Source organism: Octopus sinensis, linkage group LG30, assembly GCF_006345805.1.
Source record: "Octopus sinensis linkage group LG30, ASM634580v1, whole genome shotgun sequence".
Classification (NCBI taxonomy): domain Eukaryota; kingdom Metazoa; phylum Mollusca; class Cephalopoda; order Octopoda; family Octopodidae; genus Octopus; species Octopus sinensis.
In genome coordinates this window covers 13,658,492-13,684,323 of record NC_043026.1, presented here as the reverse complement: position 1 = coordinate 13,684,323, position 25,832 = coordinate 13,658,492, and the positions used below count along the sequence as shown (strand labels likewise).

Below are 25,832 nucleotides of genomic sequence, written 5' to 3'. Positions count from 1 at the left end.
AATTAACGTGCAAATGGCTGAGCATTCCACAGACACGTGTACCCTTAACGTAGTTCTCGGGGATAATCAGCGTGAAACAGAGAGTGACAAGGCTGACCCTTTGAAATACAAGTACAACTCATTTTTGCCAGCTGAGTGGACTGGAGCAACGTGAAATAAAGTGTCTTGCTCAAGGACACAACGCGTCGCCGGGAATCGAACTCACAACCTTACGATCATGAGCCCTAACCACTAAGCCACGCGCCCTCACAACATAATTTCTAGGTAACTAAACACTTTTAAACTTCGTATACTGGTAGAATGTGTTTATAAAACATCTTTTTCTCTTGGCTTTATTGAGAAAATTCTATAGTTTGTAAGATATTTCGACTTTAATTTCGAGCATTTCGGCAATTTTACCCAATCGCTGACCTCCGTTTAGGTAAATAACATTCTGTGCATAATGAATATGTTCCTCGTTTAAGAAACAGATTGGGTTTACTCTTACTCTTTACTCTTTTACTTGTTTCAGTCATTTGACTGCGGCCATGCTGGAGCACCGCCTTTGGTCGAGCAAATCGACCCCAGGACTTATTCTTTCTAAGCCCAGTACTTATTCTATCGGTCTTTTTTGCCGAACCGCTAAGTAACGGGGACGTAAATACACCAGCATCGGTTGTCAAGCAATGCTTGGGGGACAAACACAGACACACAAACACACACATATATATAATATATATACATATATACGACAGGCTTCTTTCAGTTTCCCTCTACCAAATCCACTCACAAGGCATTGGTCAGCCCGGGGCTATAGCAGAAGACACTTGCCCAAGATGCCACGCAGTGGGACTGAACCAGGAACCATGTGGTTGGTTAGCAAGCTACTTACCACACAGCCACTCCTGCACCTATTTATTTACATTTGTGAAGAAAAAAAAGATACCCTTCCCCTAACCCTAAATCTAAAATAGATTGAAATGCAATAGATCGATACTAGGGCCATAATTATGGGTGACATTTTCATTTGATACCGTGAGAAAAATCCCATTTTCCGTAGCGGTGTCGTATGAAATTGTCTCCTTTTGAACGGCAGTTTTCAACACAATTTCTAGTTAACTAAACACTTTTAAACTTCGTATACTGGTAGAATGTGTCAAAATAAAACATTTTTTTCTCTTGGCTTTCTTGAGAAAATTGTGATTTGTAAGTTTAACGTAGTTTAATTTTTCGAATTTTAACCAATCGATTGCATCTATTTAGCTAAAATCATTTGCTGCGTCTAAAACTGAGACATCCTGTCACTAATCCTAACCCTCAACCTAAATTTTAGCCTTTCGTTTTTTTTTTTTCTTAATTGTTAAATTAATTTAATTGTTACGTGTGTGTCTAAAATTATTCGTTTTGTTTTTGTTTTGAGTTTTAGCCTTTCGTTTTTTTTTTCTTAATTGTTAAATTAATTTAAGGATAACAATTAAGAAAAAAAAACTGTCATGGTTTTGTAGGGGCTGTCAATAATGAAGGACATGTGATGCCTCTTCACTTCTTTTCACAAGGTCTTCCAAGCAAACTCTGCTGCCCACATAGATGTTCTGAATACAGTGGTTAAGCCATGGATCGACAATGTATGCAACGGAAGACCTTATGTTTTTCAACAAAACTCAGCACCATCACACAAGACTACAGGAAAACTTTCATGACCACATAACCCCCAACATTTGGCCTCCTAGCTCCCCAGATCTCAACCCACTGGACTACTATGTAGGGCGTGTCTTCTTCTTCTTCTTCTTACAACATTCACCCGGGGTGGGTTGAGCTGGCTTCATCCATCCTCAATGCTGCATCTCTCACAAACGCCGACCAGGCCTGGCGATTTTAGGCTAACGACCACGTGATTTCCAACGACTCCTTATTCCAGCGGCGAACGCCGTAGATATGGGGGCCTAGGTTGGGTTCCAGATCAGCCTTGACTGTCATCAGCCAGGTTTTTCGTTGTCCATGTAGGGGCCTAGGTTGGGTTCCAGATCAGCCTTGACTGTCATCAGCGAGGTTTTTCGTTGTCCATGTAGGGCGTGTAGTTGAGAAAGAGATTAATGAGCACCCTCAAAACACCAAAGGATCCCTAAAAGCCTCCATAGTCAGAGTAAGGTCCAATATGAACACAGATCCCTTGATCCTAGCATGCAGGGGATTCAGACATCGCATAAAAGCCGTTATTGAAGCTTGTTTTTTTTTACTTGTTTTACTTGTTTCAGTCATTTGACTGGGGCCATGCTAGAGCACTGCCTTTAGTCGAGCAAATCGACCCTGGGACTTATTCTTTTGTAAGCCCAGTACTTATTCTATCGGTCTCTTTTGCCGAACCGCTAAGTAACGGGGACGTAAACACACCAGCATCGGTTGTCAAGCAATGCTAGGGGGACAAACACAGACACACAAACATATATATACATATACATATATACGACAGGCTTCTTTCAGTTTCCGTCTACCAAATCCACTCACAAGGCATTGGTCGGCCCGGGGCTATAGCAGAAGACACTTGCCCAAGATGCCACGCAGTGGGACTGAACCCGGAACCATGTGGTTGGTTAGCAAGCTACTTACCACACAGCCACTCCTGCGCCTATTGATAATCAAAACTTTTTTCAGTAAGAAGGTATTATTGTCTGTTTCATCATCATCATCATCATCGTTTAACATCTGCTTTCCATGCTAGCATGTGTTGGACGGTTCAACCGGGGTCTGGTAAGCCATGGAGGCTGCACCAGGCTCCAGTCTTATCTGGCAATGTTTCTACAGCTGGATGCCCTTCCTAACGCCAACCACTCTAAGGGTGTAGTGGGTGCTTTTTACGTGCCACCGGCACAGGTGCCAGGGGAGGCTGACAAACGGCCACGATCTGTTGGTGCTTTTACGTGTCACCGACACAGACGCCAATCAGGCGACGCTAGTAACTGCCACGCTCGAGTGTTTCTAAGAGTCATTTTTGTGTACATATATAACTGTCCTCAAATACCTTAAGCACCCTGTATATATATACTGAGACCCCCTTCGGTCATGACTGACCATGGGATTGCACCTAGAAAGTTACCCTCCCAGGCACAAGTCCGGGCAAGGTTGTTTATGGAAGACCAGCAGTCGCCCATACATACCAGCCTGCCCTCTCCATGGCCCCAGTGTTATCCAAAGGAAAGGCAAAGGGGCCGATACAGCTTGACACCTGTGTCGTCGCAACTCACTTCTACATCTGAGTAAACTGGAGCAACGTGAATTAAAGTGTCTTGCTCAAGAACACAACATGCAGCCCGATCAGGGATTCGAACTCGCAAACTCACGATTGTAAGCACAACGCTCTAACCACTGAGCCATGTACCTTCACATATATATATGCCTATTTCTTTACTACCCACAGAGGGGACAAAGGGATTAAGTCAATTATATCGACCCCAGTGCATAACTGGTACTTAATTTATTGACCCTGAAAGGATGAAAGGCAAAGTCGACCTCGGCGGAATTTGAACTCAGAATGTAACGGCAGACAAAATACCTATTTCTTTACTACCCACAAGGGGATAAACACAGAGGGGACAAACAAGGACAGACAAAGGGATTAAGTCGATTATATCGACCCCAGTATGTAACTGGTACTTAATTTATCGACCCCGAAAGGATGAAAGGCTCAGTCGACCTCGGCGGAATTTGAACTCAGAACGTAACAGCAGACGAAATACGGCTAACGTTTCTGCTAGCTCCTAGCCCAATACTACCCTGCTCGGTATTACAATAAGCTCATTGTCTGTGCGAAAGTGTACATCACCTACCCAGCCAACCCCAGAGCTACCTTGCTGAATATCAATTAGCAAACAAGCCGCTAGCAAGCTAAGCTGCCTGACTGATGGTGAAAGATGTACCAGATTCTTGGCAATCCTTTCAACACCAAGCCCACCTCCACAGACAACAATAGCTGGAAGTTAAGACATATACACACATGTACTCCTGAGTACACTACTGATTTCAAGCAATGGCTGATCCAGGACCAACTCTCAACCCAGATATAATTATACTCCTTATCTTTTACTCATTTCAAGCGCTGTTATTTCTGTAATGGCATTAAATATCAACCCCAAAAAATAGAATTATTTATTTTCTACACTCTTTTACTCTTCTACTTGTTTCAGTCATTTGACTGTGGCCATGCTGGAGCACCGCCTTTAGCCGAGCAAATCGACCCCAGGACTTATTCTATTGGTCTCTTTTGCCGAACCCCTAAGTTACGGGGACATAAACACACCAGCATCGGTTGTCAAGTGATGTTGGGGGGACAAACACGCACATACATATATATATATATATTATATATATATATATATATATATATATACCGGAGTAAACACATAAATGTGAAACAAGGTGGAAAAAAAGAGTACTCAAATACCAGTGGTAGAGTAATATGCTTTATTCAAAGCAGCAGAAAATTCAACAAAACCTGTTACTCTGAGTTTCCCGTTGCCGTTCGTCAGACAGTTTTTGCTCGCAAAAACTGTCCGACGAACGGCAACGGGAAACTCAGAGTAACAGGTTTTGCCGACGAACGGCAATGGGAAACTCAGAGTAACAGGTTTTGCCGACGAACGGCAATGGGAAACTCAGAGTAACAGGTTTTGTTGAATTTTCTGCTGCTTTGAATAAAGTATATATATATATATATATATATATACATATATACGACGGGCTTCTTTCAGTTTCCGTCTACCAAATCCACTCACAAGGCTTTGGTCGGCCCGAGGCTATAGTAGAAGACACTTGCCCAAGGTGCCACGCAGTGGGACTGAACCCGGAACCATGTGGTTCGTAAGCAAGCTACTTACCACACAGCCACAGTTTGAAATTAATAAATGTCTCTACTGAAAAAGTCTCAAAACTTCTGGAATGCACCTCATAGCTGTGAAGCTAATTTTTTCAACCACACAGCTATGTCTGCACCTTGTTTATGTAAACATCCTCCCGTTTCACAATTTGCAACCATCTGTCTAATAAAAACAAAACCCTCAGCTCATTACAGCAGTAACCATTGACTGGTATGGCATCAAATGGGCCGACAGACTGTAAAAGTTTTTTCTTTTTTTAAATGTGTTTACACAGATGGTCTTTACTCTTCTACTTGTTTCAGTCATTTGACTGCGGCCATGCTGGAGCACCGCCTTTTAGTTGAGCAAATCGACCCCGGGACTTATTCTTTTTGTAAGCCCAGTACTTATTCTATCGGTCTTTTTTTTGCCGAACCGCTAAGTAACGGGGACATAAACAAACCAGCATCGGTTGTCAAGCAATGCTAGGGGGACAAACACACTGATGCATATATATATATATATATACATATATACGACGGGCTTCTTTCAGCTTCCGTCTACCAAATCCACTCACAAGGCTTTGGTCGGCCCGAGGCTATAGCAGAAGACACTTGCCCAAGATGCCATGCAGTGGGACTGAACCCGGAACCATGAGGTTGGTAAACAAGCTACTTACCACACAGCCACTCCTGCACCTAGGTAAAAAAAGAAAACAAAATAAAACCTTCCAATCTGCGCCAATGTTTCTTAACAATGTTGGGCAACAAGCCAAGGAGGGAGCCTGTAGCTTGTTGATCGACCTGCAAAAAGCAGCAGCTAAGTTTCCCTCAATTCATGCTTCATTGTCTCAAGAGGAAGACACATTGGAAAATTGAAGTAATAGATATTCCTAAATTTATGCGTTAGCCATGGCCGGAAATGCCTTTGATTAAACAACTTATCCATCAGAGTATTCCTTATGATCACGAGCAAATGCCCTAACCACTAGGTCACGTGCCTTGGCTGTGTGGTAAGTAGCTTGCTTACCAACCACATGGTTCCGGGTTCAGTCCCACTGCGTGGCACCTTGGGCAAATGTCTTCTATAGCCTCAGGCTGACCAAAGCCTTGTGAGTGGATTTGGTAGGCGGAAACTGAAAGAAGCCCATCGTATATATGTATATATAAATATATATGCGTGTGTGTGTTTGTCCCCCTAGCATTACTTGACAACCGATGCTGGTGTGTTTACGTCCCCGTTACTTAGTGGTTCGGCAAAAGAGATCAATAGAATAAGTACTGGGCTTACAAAAGAATAAGTCCTGGGGTCGAGTTGCTCGATTAAAGGCGGTGCTCCAGCATGGCCGCAGTCAAATGACTGAAACAAGTAAAAGAGTAAATGATTTCCATCTACCAAATTCACAAGGCTTCAGTGGACCCGAGACTATAGAAGATACCTGCGCAAGGTGCCAAGCAGTGGGACTGAACCCAGAACTGTGTGGTTGAGAAGCAAACTTCTTACCTGAGCCACGTCTGAGTCTAAAAATTATTTGTGAGAGACGCAGCATTGAGGATGAATGAAGCCAGCTCAACCCACCCCGGGTGGATGCTGTAAGAAGAAGAAGAAGAAGAAGAAGAAGAAGAAGAAGAAGAAGACACGCCCTACATAGTAATCCAGTGGATTGAGATCTGGGGAGCTAGGAGGCCAAATGTTGGGGGTTATATCTCTTTTTTACTCTCTCTTTTACTTAGACTGCGGCCATGCTGGAGCACCGTCTTTTAGTTGAGCAACTCGACTCCAGGACTTATTCTTTCTAAGCCCAGTACTTATTCTATCGGTCTCTTTTGCCGAACCGCTAAGTGACGGCAACGTAAACACACCAGCATCGGTTGTCAAGCAATGCTAGGGAGACAAACACAGACACACAAACACACATACATATATATATATATACGATGGGCTTCTTTCAGTTTCCGTCCACCAAATCCACTCACAAGGCTTTGGTTGGCCCGAGGCTATAGCAGAAGACACTTGCCCAAGGTGCCACGCAGTGGGACTGAACCCGGAACCATGTGGTTGGTAAACGAGCTACTTACCACACAGCCACTCCTGCGCATGAAAGTTTCCCGTCATCTATTCCTGTATTACGATGGTGCTGAGTCTTGTTGAAACACGTAAGGTCTTCCGTTGCATACATTATCGATCCATGGCTTAACCACTGTATTCAGAACATCTATGTGGGCAGCAGAGTTTGCTTGAAGACCTTGTGGAAAGAAGTGAAGAGGCATCACATGTCCTTCATTCTGACTGATTAAAAGACTTATCAATCAGAGCAGATAGTTAAACAGCGACTATCATGGCGGCCCAGTTGGTATTAGTCATCTACAATAGAAAGCTCCTTTGGGAGCTAAACAGGGCCCCATCATCACCACTGACACTTCCAGTCTATATGGTGACAGCTGTATCCCCAAACCACCTCTGGCTACAAATCTGTGTAGCCTCTCCCTTCAGTAGGAAGGGAGAAGAATGTTTCCATCTTTATAACAGGTTTCTAAAAATATCATCAAGATTTATTTCCTTTTATTTATTTCAGTCACTGGACTGTGGCCATGCTGGGGCAGCACCTTCAAGGGCTTTACTCAGTGGTTGCCAACCTGGGTACATATAAGATATTTTTAAGAGTCTACACCAGTGCTTTTCAAACTTTTTGCTGGAGCCGAACCCCAAGGAAACATTCCACTGGCTCGAGGAACCCCTGTGCAATAATTTAATAGTCTTATGCACGCATAACTGCACAGGAGAATTAAAAATTACTGCCGATTTTAGCAGTTTTGCAACTTCTTGTAGAACCCCTGGACTGTACTGGCGGAACCCTGGTTGAAAACCACTGAGTTAGATACAGTCAGTTAGACACTAGTTAGACCAGTGCTTTTCAATCTTTTTGCTGGAGCGGAACCCCAAGGAAACATTCCACTGGCTCGAGGAACCCCTGTGCAATAATTTAATAGTCTAATGCACACATATCTGCACAGGAGAATTAAAAATTACTGCCGATTTTAGCAGTTTTGCAACTTCTTGCGGAACCCCTGGACTGTACTGGCGGAACCCTGGTTGAAAACCACTGGTCTACACAAATGAAATTTGTTCCTTCCCGAGCCATGCCTGGTTCATAAGGGCCGGTTTCCCGGTTTCCTTGGTGTATAGGTTCCCCACCTGGATGGGACGCCGGTCCGTCGCAGGTCAGCTGCAAGATGCAGGAGGAAAGAGTGAGAGAAAGTTGTGGCAAAAGAGTCAGCAGAAGTTTTGCCATTACCTTCTGCTGGAGCCGCGTGGAGCTTACGTATTTCGCTCATAGGCACACACATCGCTCGGTCTGAGATTCGAACCCATGATCCCTCAACTGCGAGTCCGCTGCTCTTACCACTAGGCCATGTGCCTCCACTTATGTGTTACGCTTACTGCACCTAGGTTTCCCAAGCGGTCACTCATCTAAGTACTGACTAGGCTCAACGTTGCTTAACTTCGGTGATCAGACGAGAACCGGTGCTTTCAACGTGATATGGCCGTAAGCACACAAATGAAATAGTAAATTGGGGACCCACAGTAGCTATGTTAAGTGTCAATGAAAAGGGTTGGTTTAGATGTATTTATTGCAAAATCAGTTACTGGATTGTGGCTATGCTGAGGCACCACCTTGAAGGGTTTAACTCAGTGGTTCTCAACCAGGGTCCATATAAGATTTTTAAGGGTCCACACAAGTGAAATAGTAAATTGGGGACCCACAGTAGCTATGTTAAGTGTCAATGAAAAGGGTTGGTTTAGATGTATTTATTGCAAAATCAGTTACTGGATTGTGGCTATGCTGAGGCACCACCTTGAAGGGCTTAACTCAGTGCTTCTCAACCAGGGTCCACATGACACCTGGGGGTCCATATAAGATTTTTAAGGGTCCACACAAGTGAAATAGTAAATTGGGGACCCACAGTAGCTATGTTAAGTGGTCAATGAAAAGGGTTGGTTTAGATGTATTTATTGCAAAATCAGTTACTGGATTGTGGCTATGCAGAGGCACCACCTTGAAGGGTTTAACTCAGTGCTTCTCAACCAGGGTCCATATAAGATTTCTAAGGGTCTACACAAATGAAATAGTAAATTGAGGACCCACAGTAGCTATGTTAAGTGTCAATGAAAAGGGTTGGTTTAGATGTATTTATTGCAAAATCAGTTACTGGATTGTGGCTATGCAGAGGCACCACCTTGAAGGGTTTAACTCAGTGCTTCTCAACCAGGGTCCATATAAGATTTCTAAGGGTCTACACAAATGAAATAGTAAATTGAGGACCCACAGTAGCTATGTTAAGTGTCAATGAAAAGGGTTGGTTTAGATGAATTTATTGCAGGAAAAAGTTACATTTCTTTCTCTTAACGTTTGAGATAATTCAATCTACACTCTATACTTCAGCAATTACCTTTTAGCTTTTACTAGTTTAAGTCACTGGACTGTGGCCATCCCTCAAATGTTTTTTATTCAAATGAATTGACATCAGTATATATATATATTTTTTTTGAATGGGGTACTTATCCTATCAGTCTCTTTTGCCAAACAGCTAAGTTATGGGAATGTAAACAAACCAACACTGGTTATCAAGTGGGAGTGGCAAACACAAAGACACATGCACACACAGATATATATATATGTATCATCATCATTGTTTAGCGTCCGCTTTCCATGCTGGCATGGGTTGGACGGTGCAACTGGGGTCTGGGAAGCCAGAAGGCTGCACCAGGCCCAGTCTGATCTGGCAATGTTTCTATGGCTGGATGCCCTTCCTAACGCCAATGTATATATATATATATATATATTAATCAATATCAGGGTAACAAAAAATTCAAGAATTCAAGAAAATTCAAGTTGGCGCGGTGACGGTAGATTTTGAAAATTTAGAATATATATTCTCAAGGCGTTGATACTGTCGCCTCGTGGATATATATTTCCCTGGCTTCTTTGCTGACGAGACAGACCAGTGGCAAACAGATTTAATTTAATTTAATTAAATTGGTTTGCCAATATGTATGTTGAAACTATGCATAGTCCAAAGATGATAAGGGTAAATGTTTTTATTTTTATTTTCCTTTGGTTTCTGAATTACAACTATTTAGCGGTTTCAGTTTAGCTGCTCTTTCTAGTGGGTCAAATGGCCTATCAAGGCCATTCCTTAATATTATTATTATTAAATATATATATATATATATATATATATATATATATATATATATATATTAGGTAGGTACAATAAATTTGGTGTGAATACTTGATAAGTGTAAGCACCTGTATACACCGGCTAGTAGCAGAGATGAGAGGGTATGTGTATAAAATGAAATCAAAAACAGAACACAAAGGATGTTGCGGTACACGTGTTTCAAGCTTTATAAACGACCTATTCTTACATCAGTGTTATCATCATCATCATCATCGTTTAACGTCCGTTCTCCATGCTAGCATGGGTTGGACAGTTCGACCGGGGATCTAGGAAGCTAGAAGGCTGCACCAGGCTCCAGTCTGATCTGGCAGAGTTTCTACAGCTGGATGCCCTTCTTAACACCAACCACTCCGTGAGTGTAGTGGGTGCTTTTTACGTGCCAGGCGAGGCTGGCAACGGCCACGATCAGTTTGGTGCTTTTTACGTGCCAGGCGAGGCTGGCAACGGCCACGATCGGATTGGTGCTTTTTACGTGCCACCGGCATGGAAGCCAGTCTAGGCAGCGCTGGCATCAGCCACGGTCGGATGCTGCTTTTTACATGCCTCCGGTACAGGGATTACAGCTGCAGTTTCCATTGATTTTTGATGTTGGTGTACTTGACTCAATGGGTCTCCTCAAGTACAGGGTCGAAACGGTGTTTCTTTACTTGCCACGTGCACAGGAGTCAGTCCAGTGGTCCTGGCAACTGCCGGGTGCCAGTCATCGACATAAAGGATGGTTTAAAGCTCTCTTCAGCTGCATGTAATTGTTATACCAAAGGTTTACACCACATTATGAAAAATCCAAACCTTTGGTATAACAATTGCATGCAGCTGAAGAGAGCTTTAAACCATCCTTTATGTCGATTATACACTGATGTAAGAATAGGTCGTTTATATATATATATTATAATAATAATAATGAAATTATTGTATACAGTGCTCAGGTGCACCACAACTTGTCAAAAAGTGAGTATAAAGCATATGCAGTAATGTACAAGTGTCTGGAAAGCGAACAATGTATGAGTCAGATACATGCTTGTGTGTGTATGGAGGGGAGAAAATCAGGTGTAGTGTTGGCGAATCTCAGGAAGCATGGAAGTTTTGAAGGATGCAGTGCTCCGACAACTAACAACTGATGCTGGCAGTTTGTTCCATGCTTCAGCAACTCTTAGCATGAAAAAATGTTTCCTAAAGTCATGGGAGCTGTGCTGTTTTCTGACTTTGTAAATATGCCCACGGGTGTTAGACAGTTGGAGTTTGAAAAGGTGCTCAGAGTTATAGTTTGTAAGATGGTTGATAATTTTATGGGTGTCTGCATATGCAGTAATGTACAAATGTCTGGGAAGTGAACAGTGTATGAGTCAGATACATGCTTGCGTGTGTATGGAGGGGAGAAAATCAGGTGTAGTGTTGGCGAATCTCAGGAAGCATGGAAGTTTTGAAGGATGCAGTGCTCCGACAACTAACAACTGATGCTGGCAGTTTGTTCCATGCTTCAGCAACTCTTAGCATGAAAAAATGTTTCCTAAAGTCATGGGAGCTGTGCTGTTTTCTGACTTTGTAAATATGTCCACGGGTGTTAGACAGATGGAGTTTGAAAAGGTGCTCAGAGTTATAGTTTGTAAGATGGTTGATAATTTTATGGGTGTCTGCATATGCAGTAATGTACAAATGTCTGGGAAGTGAACAGTGTATGAGTCAGATACATGCTTGCGTGTGTATGGAGGGGAGAAAATCAGGTGTAGTGTTGGCGAATCTCAGGAAGCATGGAAGGTTTGAAGGATGCAGTGCTCCGACAACTAACAACTGATGCTGGCAGTTTGTTCCATGCTTCAGCAACTCTCAGCGTGAAAAAATGTTTCCGACAGTCATGGGAGCTGTGCTGTTTTCTGACTTTGTAAATATGTCCACGGGTGTTAGACAGGTGGAGTTTGAAAAGGTGCTCAGAGTTATTGTTTGTACGATGGTTGATAATTTTATGGGTGTCTGCCGAGTCAGCTGCCAGACGTCGGAGTTTCAATGTGTCTATGCCCATAACTGGCACTCTATCAGTTACAATGCTGAGGGTTCCAGTTGATCTGAAATTAATGTGCAAGTGGCTGAGTACTCCACAGACACGTGTACCCTTAACATAGTCCTCAGTGTGATTCAGCATGACACAAAATGTGACACGGCTGGCCCTTTCGAATAAAGAAACAACTCACTTTTGCCAGTTGAGTGAACTGAAGCCACATGAACTAGTATCTTGCTCAAGGACACAACACGCCGCCAGGAATTGAACTCATGACCTTATGACCGTGAGCGAATGCCCTGACCACTAGGCCACGTGCTTTCAGATATATACACAAATGATTTCCATCTACCAAACTCAAAAGGCTTTGGTAAACCCTAGGCTATAGTAGAAGATACCTGCCCAAGGTGCCAAGCAGTGGGACTGAACCCAGAACTGTGTAGTTGGGAAGCAAATTTCTTACCTGAGCTATGTCTGAGTCTAAAAATTATGTTCTTTTTTTTCTTTTTGTACATTTTTCAGTAGAACGAAAATTCTTTTCTACTCTAGGCACAAGGCCTGAAATTTTGGGGGGAGGGGACCAGTCGAGATTAGATCGACCCCAGTACGCAACAGGTACTTAATTTATCGATCCCGGCGGAATTTAAACTCAGAACGTAACAGCAGAAGAAATACCTATTTCTATTTCTTTACTACCCCCAAGGGGCTAAACACAGAGAGGACAAACAAGGACAGACAAACGGATTAAGTCGATTACATCGATCCCCAGTGCGCAACTGGTACTTAATTTATCGACCCCGAAAGGATGAAAGGCAAAGTCGACCTCGACGGAATTTGAACTCAGAACGTAGCGGCAGACGAAATACCTATTTCTTTACTACCCACAAGGGGCTAAACATAGAGAGGACAAACAAGGACAGACAAACGGATTAAGTCGATTATATCGACCCCAGTGCGTAACTGGTATTTATTTAATCGACCCCGAAAGGATGAAATGCAAAATCGACCTCGACGGAATTTGAACTCAGAACGTAACGGCAGACGAAATACCTATTTCTTTACTACCCACAAGGGGCTAAACATAGAGAGGACAAACAAGGACAGACAAACGGATTAAGTCGATTATATCGACCCCAGTGCGCAACTGGTATTTAATTTATCGACCCCGAAAGGATGAAATGCAAAATCGACCTCGACGGAATTTGAACTCAGAACGTAGCGGCAGATGAAATACCTATTTCTTTACTACCCACAAGGGGCTAAACACAGAGAGGACAAACAAGGACAGACAAACGGATTAAGTCGATTATATTGACCCCTAGTGCGTAACTGGTACTTAATTTATCGACCCCGAAAGGATGAAAGGCAAAGTCGATCTCGACGGAATTTGAACTCAGAACGTAACGGCAGAAGAAATACCGCAAAGCATTTCGCCTTCAACAGAACGAAAATTACAGGAGCGAAACTTCTGTCAAATAACTGACTTTATGATTTCCATTTTTGCAGAATCTTAATCTCCGATATTTAAAACATCCAAAATGTAAGAAATTACAGTCTTTTCATCGACTAAATAAAGTGTTGTTCGTAGCTGAGTAAAAGACAGAATTTTTTATTTTTAATGGTCACGGCCGGCCCGCTTTTTATAAAATCTATTATTGTAATCCCCGATGTTAACAACAGACATCCAAAGAAACTGCGGAATTTTTGATAGGCTAGATAATTTTCGACGCTATTCTACAGGATTACCCAGACTATGCCTTCACATTAAGAACGTAGTTCGGAATAGATTATAATATCTAAAAACAAAAAAAAAATTGGGGGTATTTTTTTTTAAATGGCCTCGGTTGGCATACCTTTCATTAGAATTTATATTTTGTGGTATTTAAAACAAAAATCCAAAGAAATTGCAGTTTTTCGACCGACAAGACAATTTCCGACGCTATTCTATACAATTACGCAGGTTACAAATTCAATTCCTCCCCATCCTCTTCAAATACAGGTGCAAGGCTTGAAGATTTGAACGGGAAGTAGGGGGGAACACAGTCGATTACATTGGACCCCCAAAATAATGAAAGGCAAAGGTCGACTCAGAACGAAAATCTGGAAGAAGTACCTATTTCTTTACTACCCACAAGGGGCTAAACACGGAGGACAAACAAGGACAGACAAACGGATTAAGTCGATTATATCGACCCCAATGCGTAACTGGTACTTATTTAATCGACCCCGAACGGATGAAAGGCAAAGTCGACCTCGGCGGAATTTGAACGCAGAACGTAACGGCAGACGAAATACGGCTACGCATTTCGCCCGGCGTGCTAACGTTTCTTATTTCTTTATTGCCCACAAGGGGCTAAACACAGAGGGGACAAACAAGGACAGACAAATGGATTAAGTCGATTATATCAATCCCAGTGCGTAACTGGTACTTAATTTATCGACCCCGAAAGGATGAAAGGCAAAGTCGACCTCGGTGGAATTTGAACTCAGAACGTAACGGTAGACGAAATACAGCTACGCATTTCGCCCGGCGTGCTAACGTTTCTTATTTCTTTATTGCCCACAAGGGGCTAAACACAGAGGGGACAAACAAGGACAGACAAATGGATTAAGTCGATTATATCAATCCCAGTGCGTAACTGGTACTTAATTTATCGACCCCGAAAGGATGAAAGGCAAAGTCGACCTCGGTGGAATTTGAACTCAGAACGTAACGGTAGACGAAATACGGCTGCGCATTTCACCCGGCGTGCTAACGTTTCTGCCAGCTCGCCACATTAAGCTTAGTTCAGGGCTGACTACAGAACCAAACAAACATATGAATAAAACACAAACGAACGGCCACGATTGGCACGCTTTTCGTAATGAGGTTTTTTTTTTAAGGCCTGTTAGTCTCTCGGACAGGTATCGCGGACTAAAACGAAACGTAAAAAAAAACGCAACGTCTGACGTAAAGAAAAAATACCTGCTCATCGCACCTTACACCTGTGTGTGTGTGTCTGTGTGTATGAGAACATGTTTGTTGTTTTTTTTTTCGAGTCTCAAAGCCTATATATGGTATTCAGACACGCAGTGTAGAGGGATGCTGGCATCGTTTTTCTGTACATCTCCGCATAATCTCTCTCTATCTATCTCTCCCTTCCTTTCAAAAGATAATTTCTTTAAAGCCCCCTCAAACATTCTTTAACCGTATCTGGCACGAAAGAGAAAATTTATAACAATAATAATCCTTTTTTTTACTTTAGACATAAGGCCTGAAATTTTTGAGGTGGAGTGGAGCTAGGGGTTAGTCTATTACACTGACCCCCGATCTATCTCTCCCTTACTTTCAAAAGATAATTTCTTTAAAGCCCCCTCAAACATTCTTTAACCGTATCTGGCACGAAAAGAAAATTTATAACAATAATAATCCTTTTTTTACTTTAGACATAAGGCCTGAAATTTTTGAGGTGGAGTGGAGCTAGGGGTTAGTCTATTACACTGACCCCCGATCTATCTCTCCCTTACTTTCAAAAGATAATTTCTTTAAAGCCCCCTCAAACATTCTTTAACCGTATCTGGCACGAAAAGAAAATTTATAACAATAATAATCCTTTTTTTTACTTTAGACATAAGGCCTGAAATTTTTGAGGTGGAGTGGAGCTAGGGGTTAGTCTATAACACTGACCCCCGATCTATCTCTCCCTTACTTTCAAAAGATAATTTCTTTAAAGCCCCCTCAAACATTCTTTAACCGTATCTGGCACGAAAAGAAAATTTATAACAATAATAATCCTTTTTTTACTTTAGACATAAGGCCTTGAAATTTTGGAGGGGGAGTCGGGAGTGGGGCTAGGGGGTTAGTCCATTACACTGACCCCCCGCCCGATTCATCGACCACGAAAGTGATAAAAGGCAAAATCGACTTCGACGGAATTTGTTGAAACTCAGAACGCAACGAGTCGAAAGAAATATCGCGAAGCATTCTTCTGCCAGTTCACTGCCATAAAGAAAGACATCTACGTAGTAGTCAGATCTGCTGGAAATAGCAGTCAAATCTCACTCAAATTGCATCTTGCTTTCTTATGAGCCAAAGGAAAAAAACCTGTACACAGAAGCTAGATGCTAGAAATAGCAGCCAAATCACACCTTACTGTATTACGTACGCATATAAGAATGTATAAGCCAACGAGAGAGATATCTACATGGTAGCTAGAAATGTTAGAAATAGCAGCCATATATCTCCCTCAAATTACATTCAAGTATTATGTACGAGCTAATGAAAGACATCTACTGCTGGAAATAGCAGTCAAATCTCACTCAAATTGCATCTTGTTTTCTTATGAGCCAAAGAAGAAAAACCTGTACACAGAAGCTAGATGCTAGAAATAGCAACCAAATCACACCTTACTGTATTACGTACGCATATAAGAATGTATAAGCCAACGAGAGAGATATCTACATGGTAGCTAGAAATGGTAGAAATAGCAGCCATATATCTCCCTCAAATTACATTCAAGTATTATGCACGGGTAGCTAGAAATGGTAGAAATAGCAGCCATATATCTCCCTCAAATTACATTCAAGTATTATGTACGAGCTAATGAAAGACATCTACTGCTGGAAATAGCAGTCAAATCTCACTCAAATTGCATCTTGTTTTCTTATGAGCAAAGAAGAAAAACCTGTACACAGAAGCAAGATGCTAGAAATAGCAACCAAATCACACCTTACTGTATTACGTACGCATATAAGAATGTATAAGCCAACGAGAGAGATATCTACATGGTAGCTAGAAATGGTAGAAATAGCAGCCATATATCTCCCTCAAATTACATTCAAGTATTATGTACGAGCTAATGAAAGACATCTACTGCTGGAAATAGCAGTCAAATCTCACTCAAATTGCATCTTGTTTTCTTATGAGCCAAAGAAGAAAAACCTGTACACAGAAGCTAGATGCTAGAAATAGCAACCAAATCACACCTTACTGTATTACGTACGCATATAAGAATGTATAAGCCAACGAGAGAGATATCTACATGGTAGCTAGAAATGGTAGAAATAGCAGCCATATATCTCCCTCAAATTACATTCAAGTATTATGTACGAGCTAATGAAAGACATCTACTGCTGGAAATAGCAGTCAAATCTCACTCAAATTGCATCTTGCTTTCTTATGAGCCAAAGGAAAAAAAACCTGTACACAGAAGCTAGAAGCTAGAAATAGCAGCCAAATCACACCTTACTGTATTACGTACGCATATAAGAATGTATAAGCCAACGAGAGAGATATCTACATGGTAGCTAGAAATGGTAGAAATAGCAGCCATATATCTCCCTCAAATTACATTCAAGTATTATGCACGGGTAGCTAGAAATGTTAGAAATAGCAGCCATATATCTCCCTCAAATTACATTCAAGTATGATGCAGGTGTAAACGGGTATGTACGAGCTAATGAAAGACATCTACTGCTGGAAATAGCAGTCAAATCTCACTCAAATTGCATCTTGCTTTCTTATGAGCCAAAGGAAAAAAAACCTGTACACAGAAGCTAGAAGCTAGAAATAGCAGCCAAATCACACCTTACTGTATTACGTACGCATATAAGAATGTATAAGCCAACGAGAGAGATATCTACATGGTAGCTAGAAATGGTAGAAATAGCAGCCATATCTCCCTCAAATTACATTCAAGTATTATGCACGGGTAGCTAGAAATGTAGAAATAGCAGCCATATATCTCCCTCAAATTACATTCAAGTATGATGCAGGTGTAAACGGGTATGTACGAGCTAATGAAAGACATCTACTGCTGGAAATAGCAGTCAAATCTCACTCAAATTGCATCTTGCTTTCTTATGAGCCAAAGGAAAAAAAACCTGTACACAGAAGCTAGAAGCTAGAAATAGCAGCCAAATCACACCTTACTGTATTACGTACGCATATAAGAATGTATAAGCCAACGAGAGAGATATCTACATGGTAGCTAGAAATGTTAGAAATAGCAGCCATATATCTCCCTCAAATTACATTCAAGTATTATGTACGAGCTAATGAAAGACATCTACTGCTGGAAATAGCAGTCAAATCTCACTCAAATTGCATCTTGCTTTCTTATGAGCAAAAGAAAAAAAACCTGTACACAGAAACTAGATGCTAGAAATAGCAACCAAATCACACCTTACTGTATTACGAACGCATATAAGAATGTATAAGCCAACGAGAGAGATATCTACATGGTAGCTAGAAATGCTAGAAATAGCAGCCATATATCTCCCTCAAATTACATTCAAGTATTATGCAGGTGTAAACGGGTATGTACGAGCTAATGAAAGACATCTACTGCTGAAAATAGCAGTCAAATCTCACTCAAACTGCATCTTGCTTTCTTATGAGCCAAAGAAAAAAAAACTGTACACAGAAGCTAGATGCTAGAAATAGCAACCAAATCACACCTTACTGTATTACGTACGCATATAAGAATGTATAAGCCAACGAGAGAGATATCTACATGGTAGCTAGAAATGTTAGAAATAGCAGCCATATATCTCCCTCAAATTACATTCAAGTATTATGTACGAGCTAATGAAAGACATCTACTGCTGGAAATAGCAGTCAAATCTCACTCAAATTGCATCTTGCTTTCTTATGAGCAAAAGAAAAAAAACCTGTACACAGAAACTAGATGCTAGAAATAGCAACCAAATCACACCTTACTGTATTACGAACGCATATAAGAATGTATAAGCCAACGAGAGAGATATCTACATGGTAGCTAGAAATGCTAGAAATAGCAGCCATATATCTCCCTCAAATTACATTCAAGTATTATGCAGGTGTAAACGGGTATGTACGAGCTAATGAAAGACATCTACTGCTGAAAATAGCAGTCAAATCTCACTCAAACTGCATCTTGCTTTCTTATGAGCCAAAGAAAAAAAAACTGTACACAGAAGCTAGATGCTAGAAATAGCAACCAAATCACACCTTACTGTATTACGTACGCATATAAGAATGTATAAGCCAACGTGAGAGATATCTACATGGTAGCTAGAAATGGTAGAAATAGCAGCCATATCTCCCTCAAATCTCATGAGCCAAGGAGGGTGGCTTCTACATAGTTGTAAAGCAGTTGGAAATACCAGCTAAATCTATCTCATATCACACCTATATATATGAACTAACGAGGTAGACCTTTACATAGTAGTAGACAGGGTAGAAATAACAGTCAGATCTCTATAAGAATGTATAAGCCAACGAGAGAGATATCTACATGGTAGCTAGAAATGGTAGAAATAGCAGCCATATCTCCCTCGGATCTCATGAGCCAAGGAGGGTGGCTTCTACATAGTTGTAAAGCAGCTGGAAATACCAGCTAAATCTATCTCACATCACACCTATATATATGAACTAACGAGGTAGACCTTTACATAGTAGTAGACAGGGTAGAAATAACAGTCAGATCTCTATAAGAATGTATAAGCCAACGAGAGAGATATCTACATGGTAGCTAGAAATGGTAGAAATAGCAGCCATATCTCCCTCGGATCTCATGAGCCAAGGAGGGTGGCTTCTACATAGTTGTAAAGCAGCTGGAAATACCAGCTAAATCTATCTCACATCACACCTATATATATGAACTAACGAGGTAGACCTTTACATAGTAGTAGACAGGGTAGAAATAACAGCCAAATTTCCCTCAAATCACACCTGCCATGTTTAATCAGCTACCCAGAGAGATGCTTCTACCTGATAATAGATATTAGTAGAAATATCAATTAAATCGCAGTATGTGCTGATGAAAGAGACTTCTAAAATATCAAACAGATCTCGTAGAAATAGGAACCAGATCTCCTTTGTATCGCATTAAAAAAATCTGAGGAAAAAATACCTAAACGGAGACACATTGAAACCTCAAGTTTCCATCTTTTTTTCCATCTACAGGACACCATATAAAGCGTAGTACACGAGGATCGTTCTAAAGGCCTCATCATTTTAAGTATGAAAACAGTGATAGATGCATGGACTGTACTTTGTTGCAAAATATATATTCATGCAGAGGTACGGTGCATAAATCATCTGCATTTTCCTGACTCGTCTAAAAAAAAAATTGCCGCACATATATGCGAATGCAAGCCATACATGGCACAGCAGTTGAAAAAGTTTGTATTGAGGAATATAAGTTAGCTATAAATAAAATACAAAACCAAAAAGGACGCGATGGTCATTGACGGAGCGCTGGAAACGTCTAAGATGAAATCACATGTTTCCTCTACCACATCACATCGAATTTACTTATGTATACGAACTACTGTTATCACTAAAGATCACGGCTAGGTATCTTTGGGTTATAGAGCTATTCAGGACTGACTCGGGGTTAAACAAAAACGATAGCACGTAAAATAATATAATCCTAGATACACTTAGTCAGAATAAACGATGAGATGGACACATCAGGGACATAAGTCTGGGGCTACAAATAAGGGGTAACACACGCTAGAAATCATAGGGACATTGGGGCTACAAATAAGGGGTAATACACGCTAGAAATCATAGGGACATTGGGGCTACAAATAAGGGGTAATACACGCTAGAAATCATAGGGACATTGGGGCTACAAATAAGGGGTAATACACGTTAGAAATCATAGGGACATTGGGGCTACAAATAAGGGGTAATACACGTTATTAATCATAGGGACATTGGGGCTACAAATAAGGGGTAATACACGCTAGAAATCATAGGGACATTGGGGCTACAAATAAGGGGTAACACACGCTAGAAATCATAGGGACATTGGGGCTACAAACAAGGGGTAATACACGCTAGAAATCATAGGGACATTGGGACTACAAATAAGGGGTAATACACGTTAGAAATCATAGGGACATTGGGGCTACAAATAAGGGGTAATACACGTTATTAATCATAGGGACATTGGGGCTACAAATAAGGGGTAATACACGCTAGAAATCATAGGGACATTGGGGCTACAAATAAGGGGTAATACACGTTAGAAATCATAGGGACATTGGGGCTACAAATAAGGGGTAATACACGTTAGAAATCATAGGGACATTGGGGCTACAAATAAGGGGTAATACACGCTTGAAATCATAGGGACACTGGGGCTACAAATAAGGGGTAACACACGCTAGAAATCAAAGGGACATTGGGGCTACAAATAAGGGGTAATACACGCTAGAAATCATAGGGACATAGATCTTTGAGCATAAGTCTGGGGCTACAAATAAGGGGTAACACACGCTAGAAATCATAGGGACATTCGGGCTACAAATAAGGGGTAATACACGATAGAAATCAAAGGGACATTGGGGCTACAATAAGGGGTAATACACGCTAGAAATCATAGGACATTGGGGCTACAAATAAGGGGTAATACACGTTAGAAATCATAGGGACATTGGGGCTACAAATAAGGGGTAATACACGCTTGAAATCATAGGGACATGGGGCTACAAATAAGGGGTAACACACGCTAGAAATCAAAGGGACATTGGGGCTACAAATAAGGGGTAATACACGCTTGAAATCATAGGGACATAGATCTTTGAGCATAAGTCTGGGGCTACAAATAGGGGTAACACACGCTAGAAATCATAGGGACATTCGGGCTACAAATAAGGGGTAATACACGATAGAAATCAAAGGGACATTGGGGCTACAAACAAGGGGTAATACACGATAGAAATCATAGGGACATTGGGGCTAGAAATCATAGGGACATTGGGGCTACAAATAAGGGGTAATACACGATAGAAATCATAGGGACATACATCTTTGAGCAGAAGTCTGGGGCTACAAATAAGGGGTAACACACGCTAGAAATCATAGGGACAATCGGGCTACAAATAAGGGGTAATACACGATAGAAATCATAGGGACATTGGGGCTACAAATAAGGGGTAATACACGCTAGAAACCATAGATAATTCACTATTTTTTCCTTTCTTTTTTTTCCTTTTTTCATTTTCTTTTTTTTTCTTTTTTTTGTATTGGTTTGGTCAGAGAGAAGAAGTTGTGTCCAGACCCTTTGTAGCACTTTCTCGATCTCAGAAAAACAAAACCGATCGAGCACATTCGCGAGTTGGAAGTTCATTTTCGGAATCACTACAACATAGTAGTAAAAGCAAAGGCGAAAAAAAAAGGAGACCGGATTGTCCAAGGGAGGAATCCCCTTTGCGCCAGAGTTCTTACTCAAGAAAAGCCCGACACAAGGGGTTAAAACAACAGTAAACAAAACAAAACTCTTTTAACTTACCATTCTGCCGTTCTGATCATTGGGGTCGGGTGCGAACCGCCTTTCAGGCATATAGTGACGAGACATTGAGAGTGAAGAAAAGCAAAAGCGAAACTAACGACGGGGTAACTCCGAATGTTTCCTTGCGGTGTAATTACGGGCACTGCTTCGTGAGAGTAAAGCTAGCATCAAAATACGAAACTAAATTTGGCATGTAGACTATTTTTAAACGTTAGAGGTGAATGTAGGTAGGAAAGTAGACGGGCACTACTGGAGAACAGAGGTCCCGGTGCGCGCATTCAATTAATCGTGCATCCGCGCTAGCTAGTCGTGACTAGTCGATCCTGCAACGTCTACCTAGCAAAGTAAATAAAACAGAAAGTAAAATAACACACAAAAACACAGTGGTCCCGGTGCGCGCACTCGCGTAGTCGCGCATCCGCGCTAGCTAGTCGTGACTAGTCGATTCTGCAACGTCTACCTAGCGAAGTAAATAAAACACAAAATAAATAATTTATTTACTTTGCTAGGTAGACGTAGGATCGACTAGTCACGACTAGCCAGCGCGAGTGCGCGCACCGGGACCGCTGTTCTCCAGTAGTACCCACAAAATAAATAATTTATTAAACAAAGTAAATAATACACAAAAATACAAAGTAAGGATCGACTAGTCACGACTAGCTAGCGCGGATGTGCGACTATGCGAGTGCGCGCACCGGGACCACTGTTCGCTAGTAGTACCGAAAGATTTTAGTGTTTTTTTATAATTAGTGTGGGTTTTATATTTTTTTACTTTTCTGACCTTCGTCCTTTTGGTGGATGAAATTCTATATTAATTCTTTATTAATATATTTATATGAAAAATGGTTCTTTTTTATCTTCTGAGATTCTGTTTTTTGGGGTTTTTTTACACGAATTTTTTGCTATATGTGTGTATGTATGTTTGGTGTTTGCGATGTTAAACTAAGTCCACGGCAGTAAGTTATCCAGGCTCCACACCGCATCAAAATTGTTCCTTTCACCGAACTGGCATTCATCCAAAATAGGCCTGACTCCGTTTAAACAAGCATGGCCACAAGCAATTCTCACAGACCTGGTAGAGATAGACAGTTTGTCTGACGTTGCCCGTATACGTTTACATATTAATTATAGAATAGAGAGAAAGAAAAGACAGAAAGAAAGAAAGAAGCAAAAAGCTTGAATGCTATAAATATAACCATCACTCCCAGAAAGAAAGATAAATCTTGTTATTCTTTATATTATTGTGGTTTCTGCAAATCCTGCGTGGAGGATTAGGATGATTTAGTAGCGTTGGCGGTGGAATTCTAGCTTAAGAACCCTATATAATCCCTCATAACTTTTTTAAGTTTTGGGAATTTTCAGAAAACCTTTTCTACGATTTCAAAAAAAGTTGGGTTTTTTTAAGTTTTCGAAGTTAAAAAATATTTTTATATTTTTATATTTTTGTGGTTTCTGTTATCTTTGGGTTTCTGCAAATCCTGCGTGGAGGATTAGGATGATTTAGTAGCGTTGGCGGTGGAATTCTAGCTTAAGTACCCTATATTAATCCCTCATAACTTTTTTAAGTTTTGGGAATTTTCAGAAAGTCTTTTCTACGATTTCAAAAAAAAGTTGGGTTTTTTTTAAAGTTTTCGAAGTTAAAAAATGTTTTTTGTATTTTTTCTTTAAAATCAGTGTTTCAAATACGGCCTTTTTTTTGCTGAAATCTCAGCAATGGACCATTAAATGTGTTTATGTAAAGAAATATTAAGGATCTTTTCGGTTTGAAATGCAGTTTTTAAAAATAATTTCCACGTAACTAAACACTTTTTAAACTTCATACACTGGTAGAATGTGTTTATAAAACATCTTTTTCTCTTGGCTTTATTGAGAAAATTCTATGGTTTGTAAGATATTTGTTGTTGTTTTTTCCTTCAATTTCTGCAATTTCAACCAATCAATGACGTCTATTGAGGTAAAAAAAATATATTCTGTGCCGTATGAAAATGTTCCTCGTTTAAGAAACAGATTGGGTTTATTTACATTTGTGAAGAAAAAAAGATACCCTTCCCCCACCCCTAAACCTAATTTATTAAGGCAAAATGACTTGCAGAAAATACTAATTCCGTCTTCAGACAGATATTTAATATCAACACAGAAATAACCATTGGATTTTATTTTGCAGTTAAAGGGTCAAAATCTCTGATTTGAGGGAGATTTGGCTACTGTTTCTAACAAATCAAGGAGTGCATTATTTAATGTAATTAACTCTTTTACTGCAGAGATCAGATATTTCCACTCAAAATTTCATTACCTTTGACTTCAGAAAGCAGTTTTATTTACCCATCTGTCTTTTGTTGAGGAATGTCAATGTTTGAAATTTAATATTTTGTTGAGATCTGTGTCAAGTTTATTGAAGCAGCATGACTTCCAGAAAATACCAATTCTAGTTGTTGGCTGATATTTACCATGATTTCTGGAATAACCATGAAATTTAATTTTGAAATTAAAGTATCTCTATATATATATAAACGGCAAGATATCGGCCGTTGCCAGCCTCGCCTGGCCCCCGTGCCGGTGGCACGTAAAAAGCACCATCCGATTGTGGCCGTTTGCCAGCCTCGTCTGGCACCTGTGCTGGTGGCACGTAAAAAGCACCCACTACACTCCCGGAGTGGTTGGCGTTAGGAAGGGCATCCAGCCGTAAAAACATTGCCAGATCAGACTGGGCCTGGTGCAGCCTTCTGGCTTCCCAGACCCCAGTTGAACCGTCCAACCTATGCTAGCATGGAAAGCGGACGCTAAACGAAGATGTCTGTGTGCGTGTCCTTTATACAAATCCACAATTTTTCAGTTAGAGGGCTCGCACTTTCTATGGTCATTCAAAACCGTCCAAGGGTGGTCGTGCACATCTTTACATTTCCCCAGTCACCCCATAAAGCCATTAAAAAATCAATAGAAGTGACTTTTTTGTGAATTTTCTATCCAAAACCCAATCAAAATGCACGAAACTTGATACACCTATTGAATGCCAGCTAGCTGTATGTGAGTGGTCGGAGATTCGGACAGTACTCGCGTGTATGTGCACGCACGCAGCTGTATGCATGCACTAGCACTATGACCCAGCGTTGCCGGGTCATAGTGCTAGTTAAGGTATAATTTGAGAGGGATTTGGCTGCTATCCTTTTCATGCCATAGTGTCTCTCTCATGAGGCCCTAAACAACAGTAGTAACATATACTATTGTTTAACTCTTGGACAGCTCTGATGAAGTGGGCCTGGTTTCAGAGCCATTCCAACAATGACCATCCTTTCCAAATATCAAATTTATTTTTTCTGACTAGTCAAGGACTATATTTTATTCAAAATACCCTCCACTTCTTAAGGCAGTACAATTTAATTTCAGTGAGATTTAGCTGATATTTCTTGCATATCACAGTAGTATCACATGTTGTTGGACAGTTCTGATCAAGCAGACCTATATTCAGAGCCATTCCAGCCACGATCATCCCTGAGAGGCAAAC

The 25,832-nt window shown here is 40.9% G+C and overlaps 1 protein-coding gene and 1 non-coding gene across 4 annotated transcripts in view; both read right to left on the bottom strand.

Annotated features, from left to right (window-relative positions):
• Positions 1–22,578, bottom strand: part of LOC115226566 (chromatin target of PRMT1 protein) — an 85,784-nt gene extending 63,206 nt beyond the window's left edge. The window contains exon 1 of one of the 3 annotated variants that reach the window (XM_029797569.2): positions 22,331–22,578. In XM_029797569.2, coding sequence (XP_029653429.1) covers positions 22,331–22,396 — 66 coding nt within the window. In that variant the 5' untranslated portion in view covers positions 22,397–22,578. The remainder of the gene's footprint in view (positions 1–22,330) is intronic. The other 2 variants (XM_029797572.2, XM_029797573.2) reach the window with 2 other exon arrangements.
• On the bottom strand, positions 8,264–8,382 carry LOC115226816. The gene has a single exon (XR_003883029.1). It is a non-coding gene; the product is annotated as a 5S ribosomal RNA (ribosomal RNA).
• Positions 22,579–25,832: the final 3,254 nt, after the last annotated feature.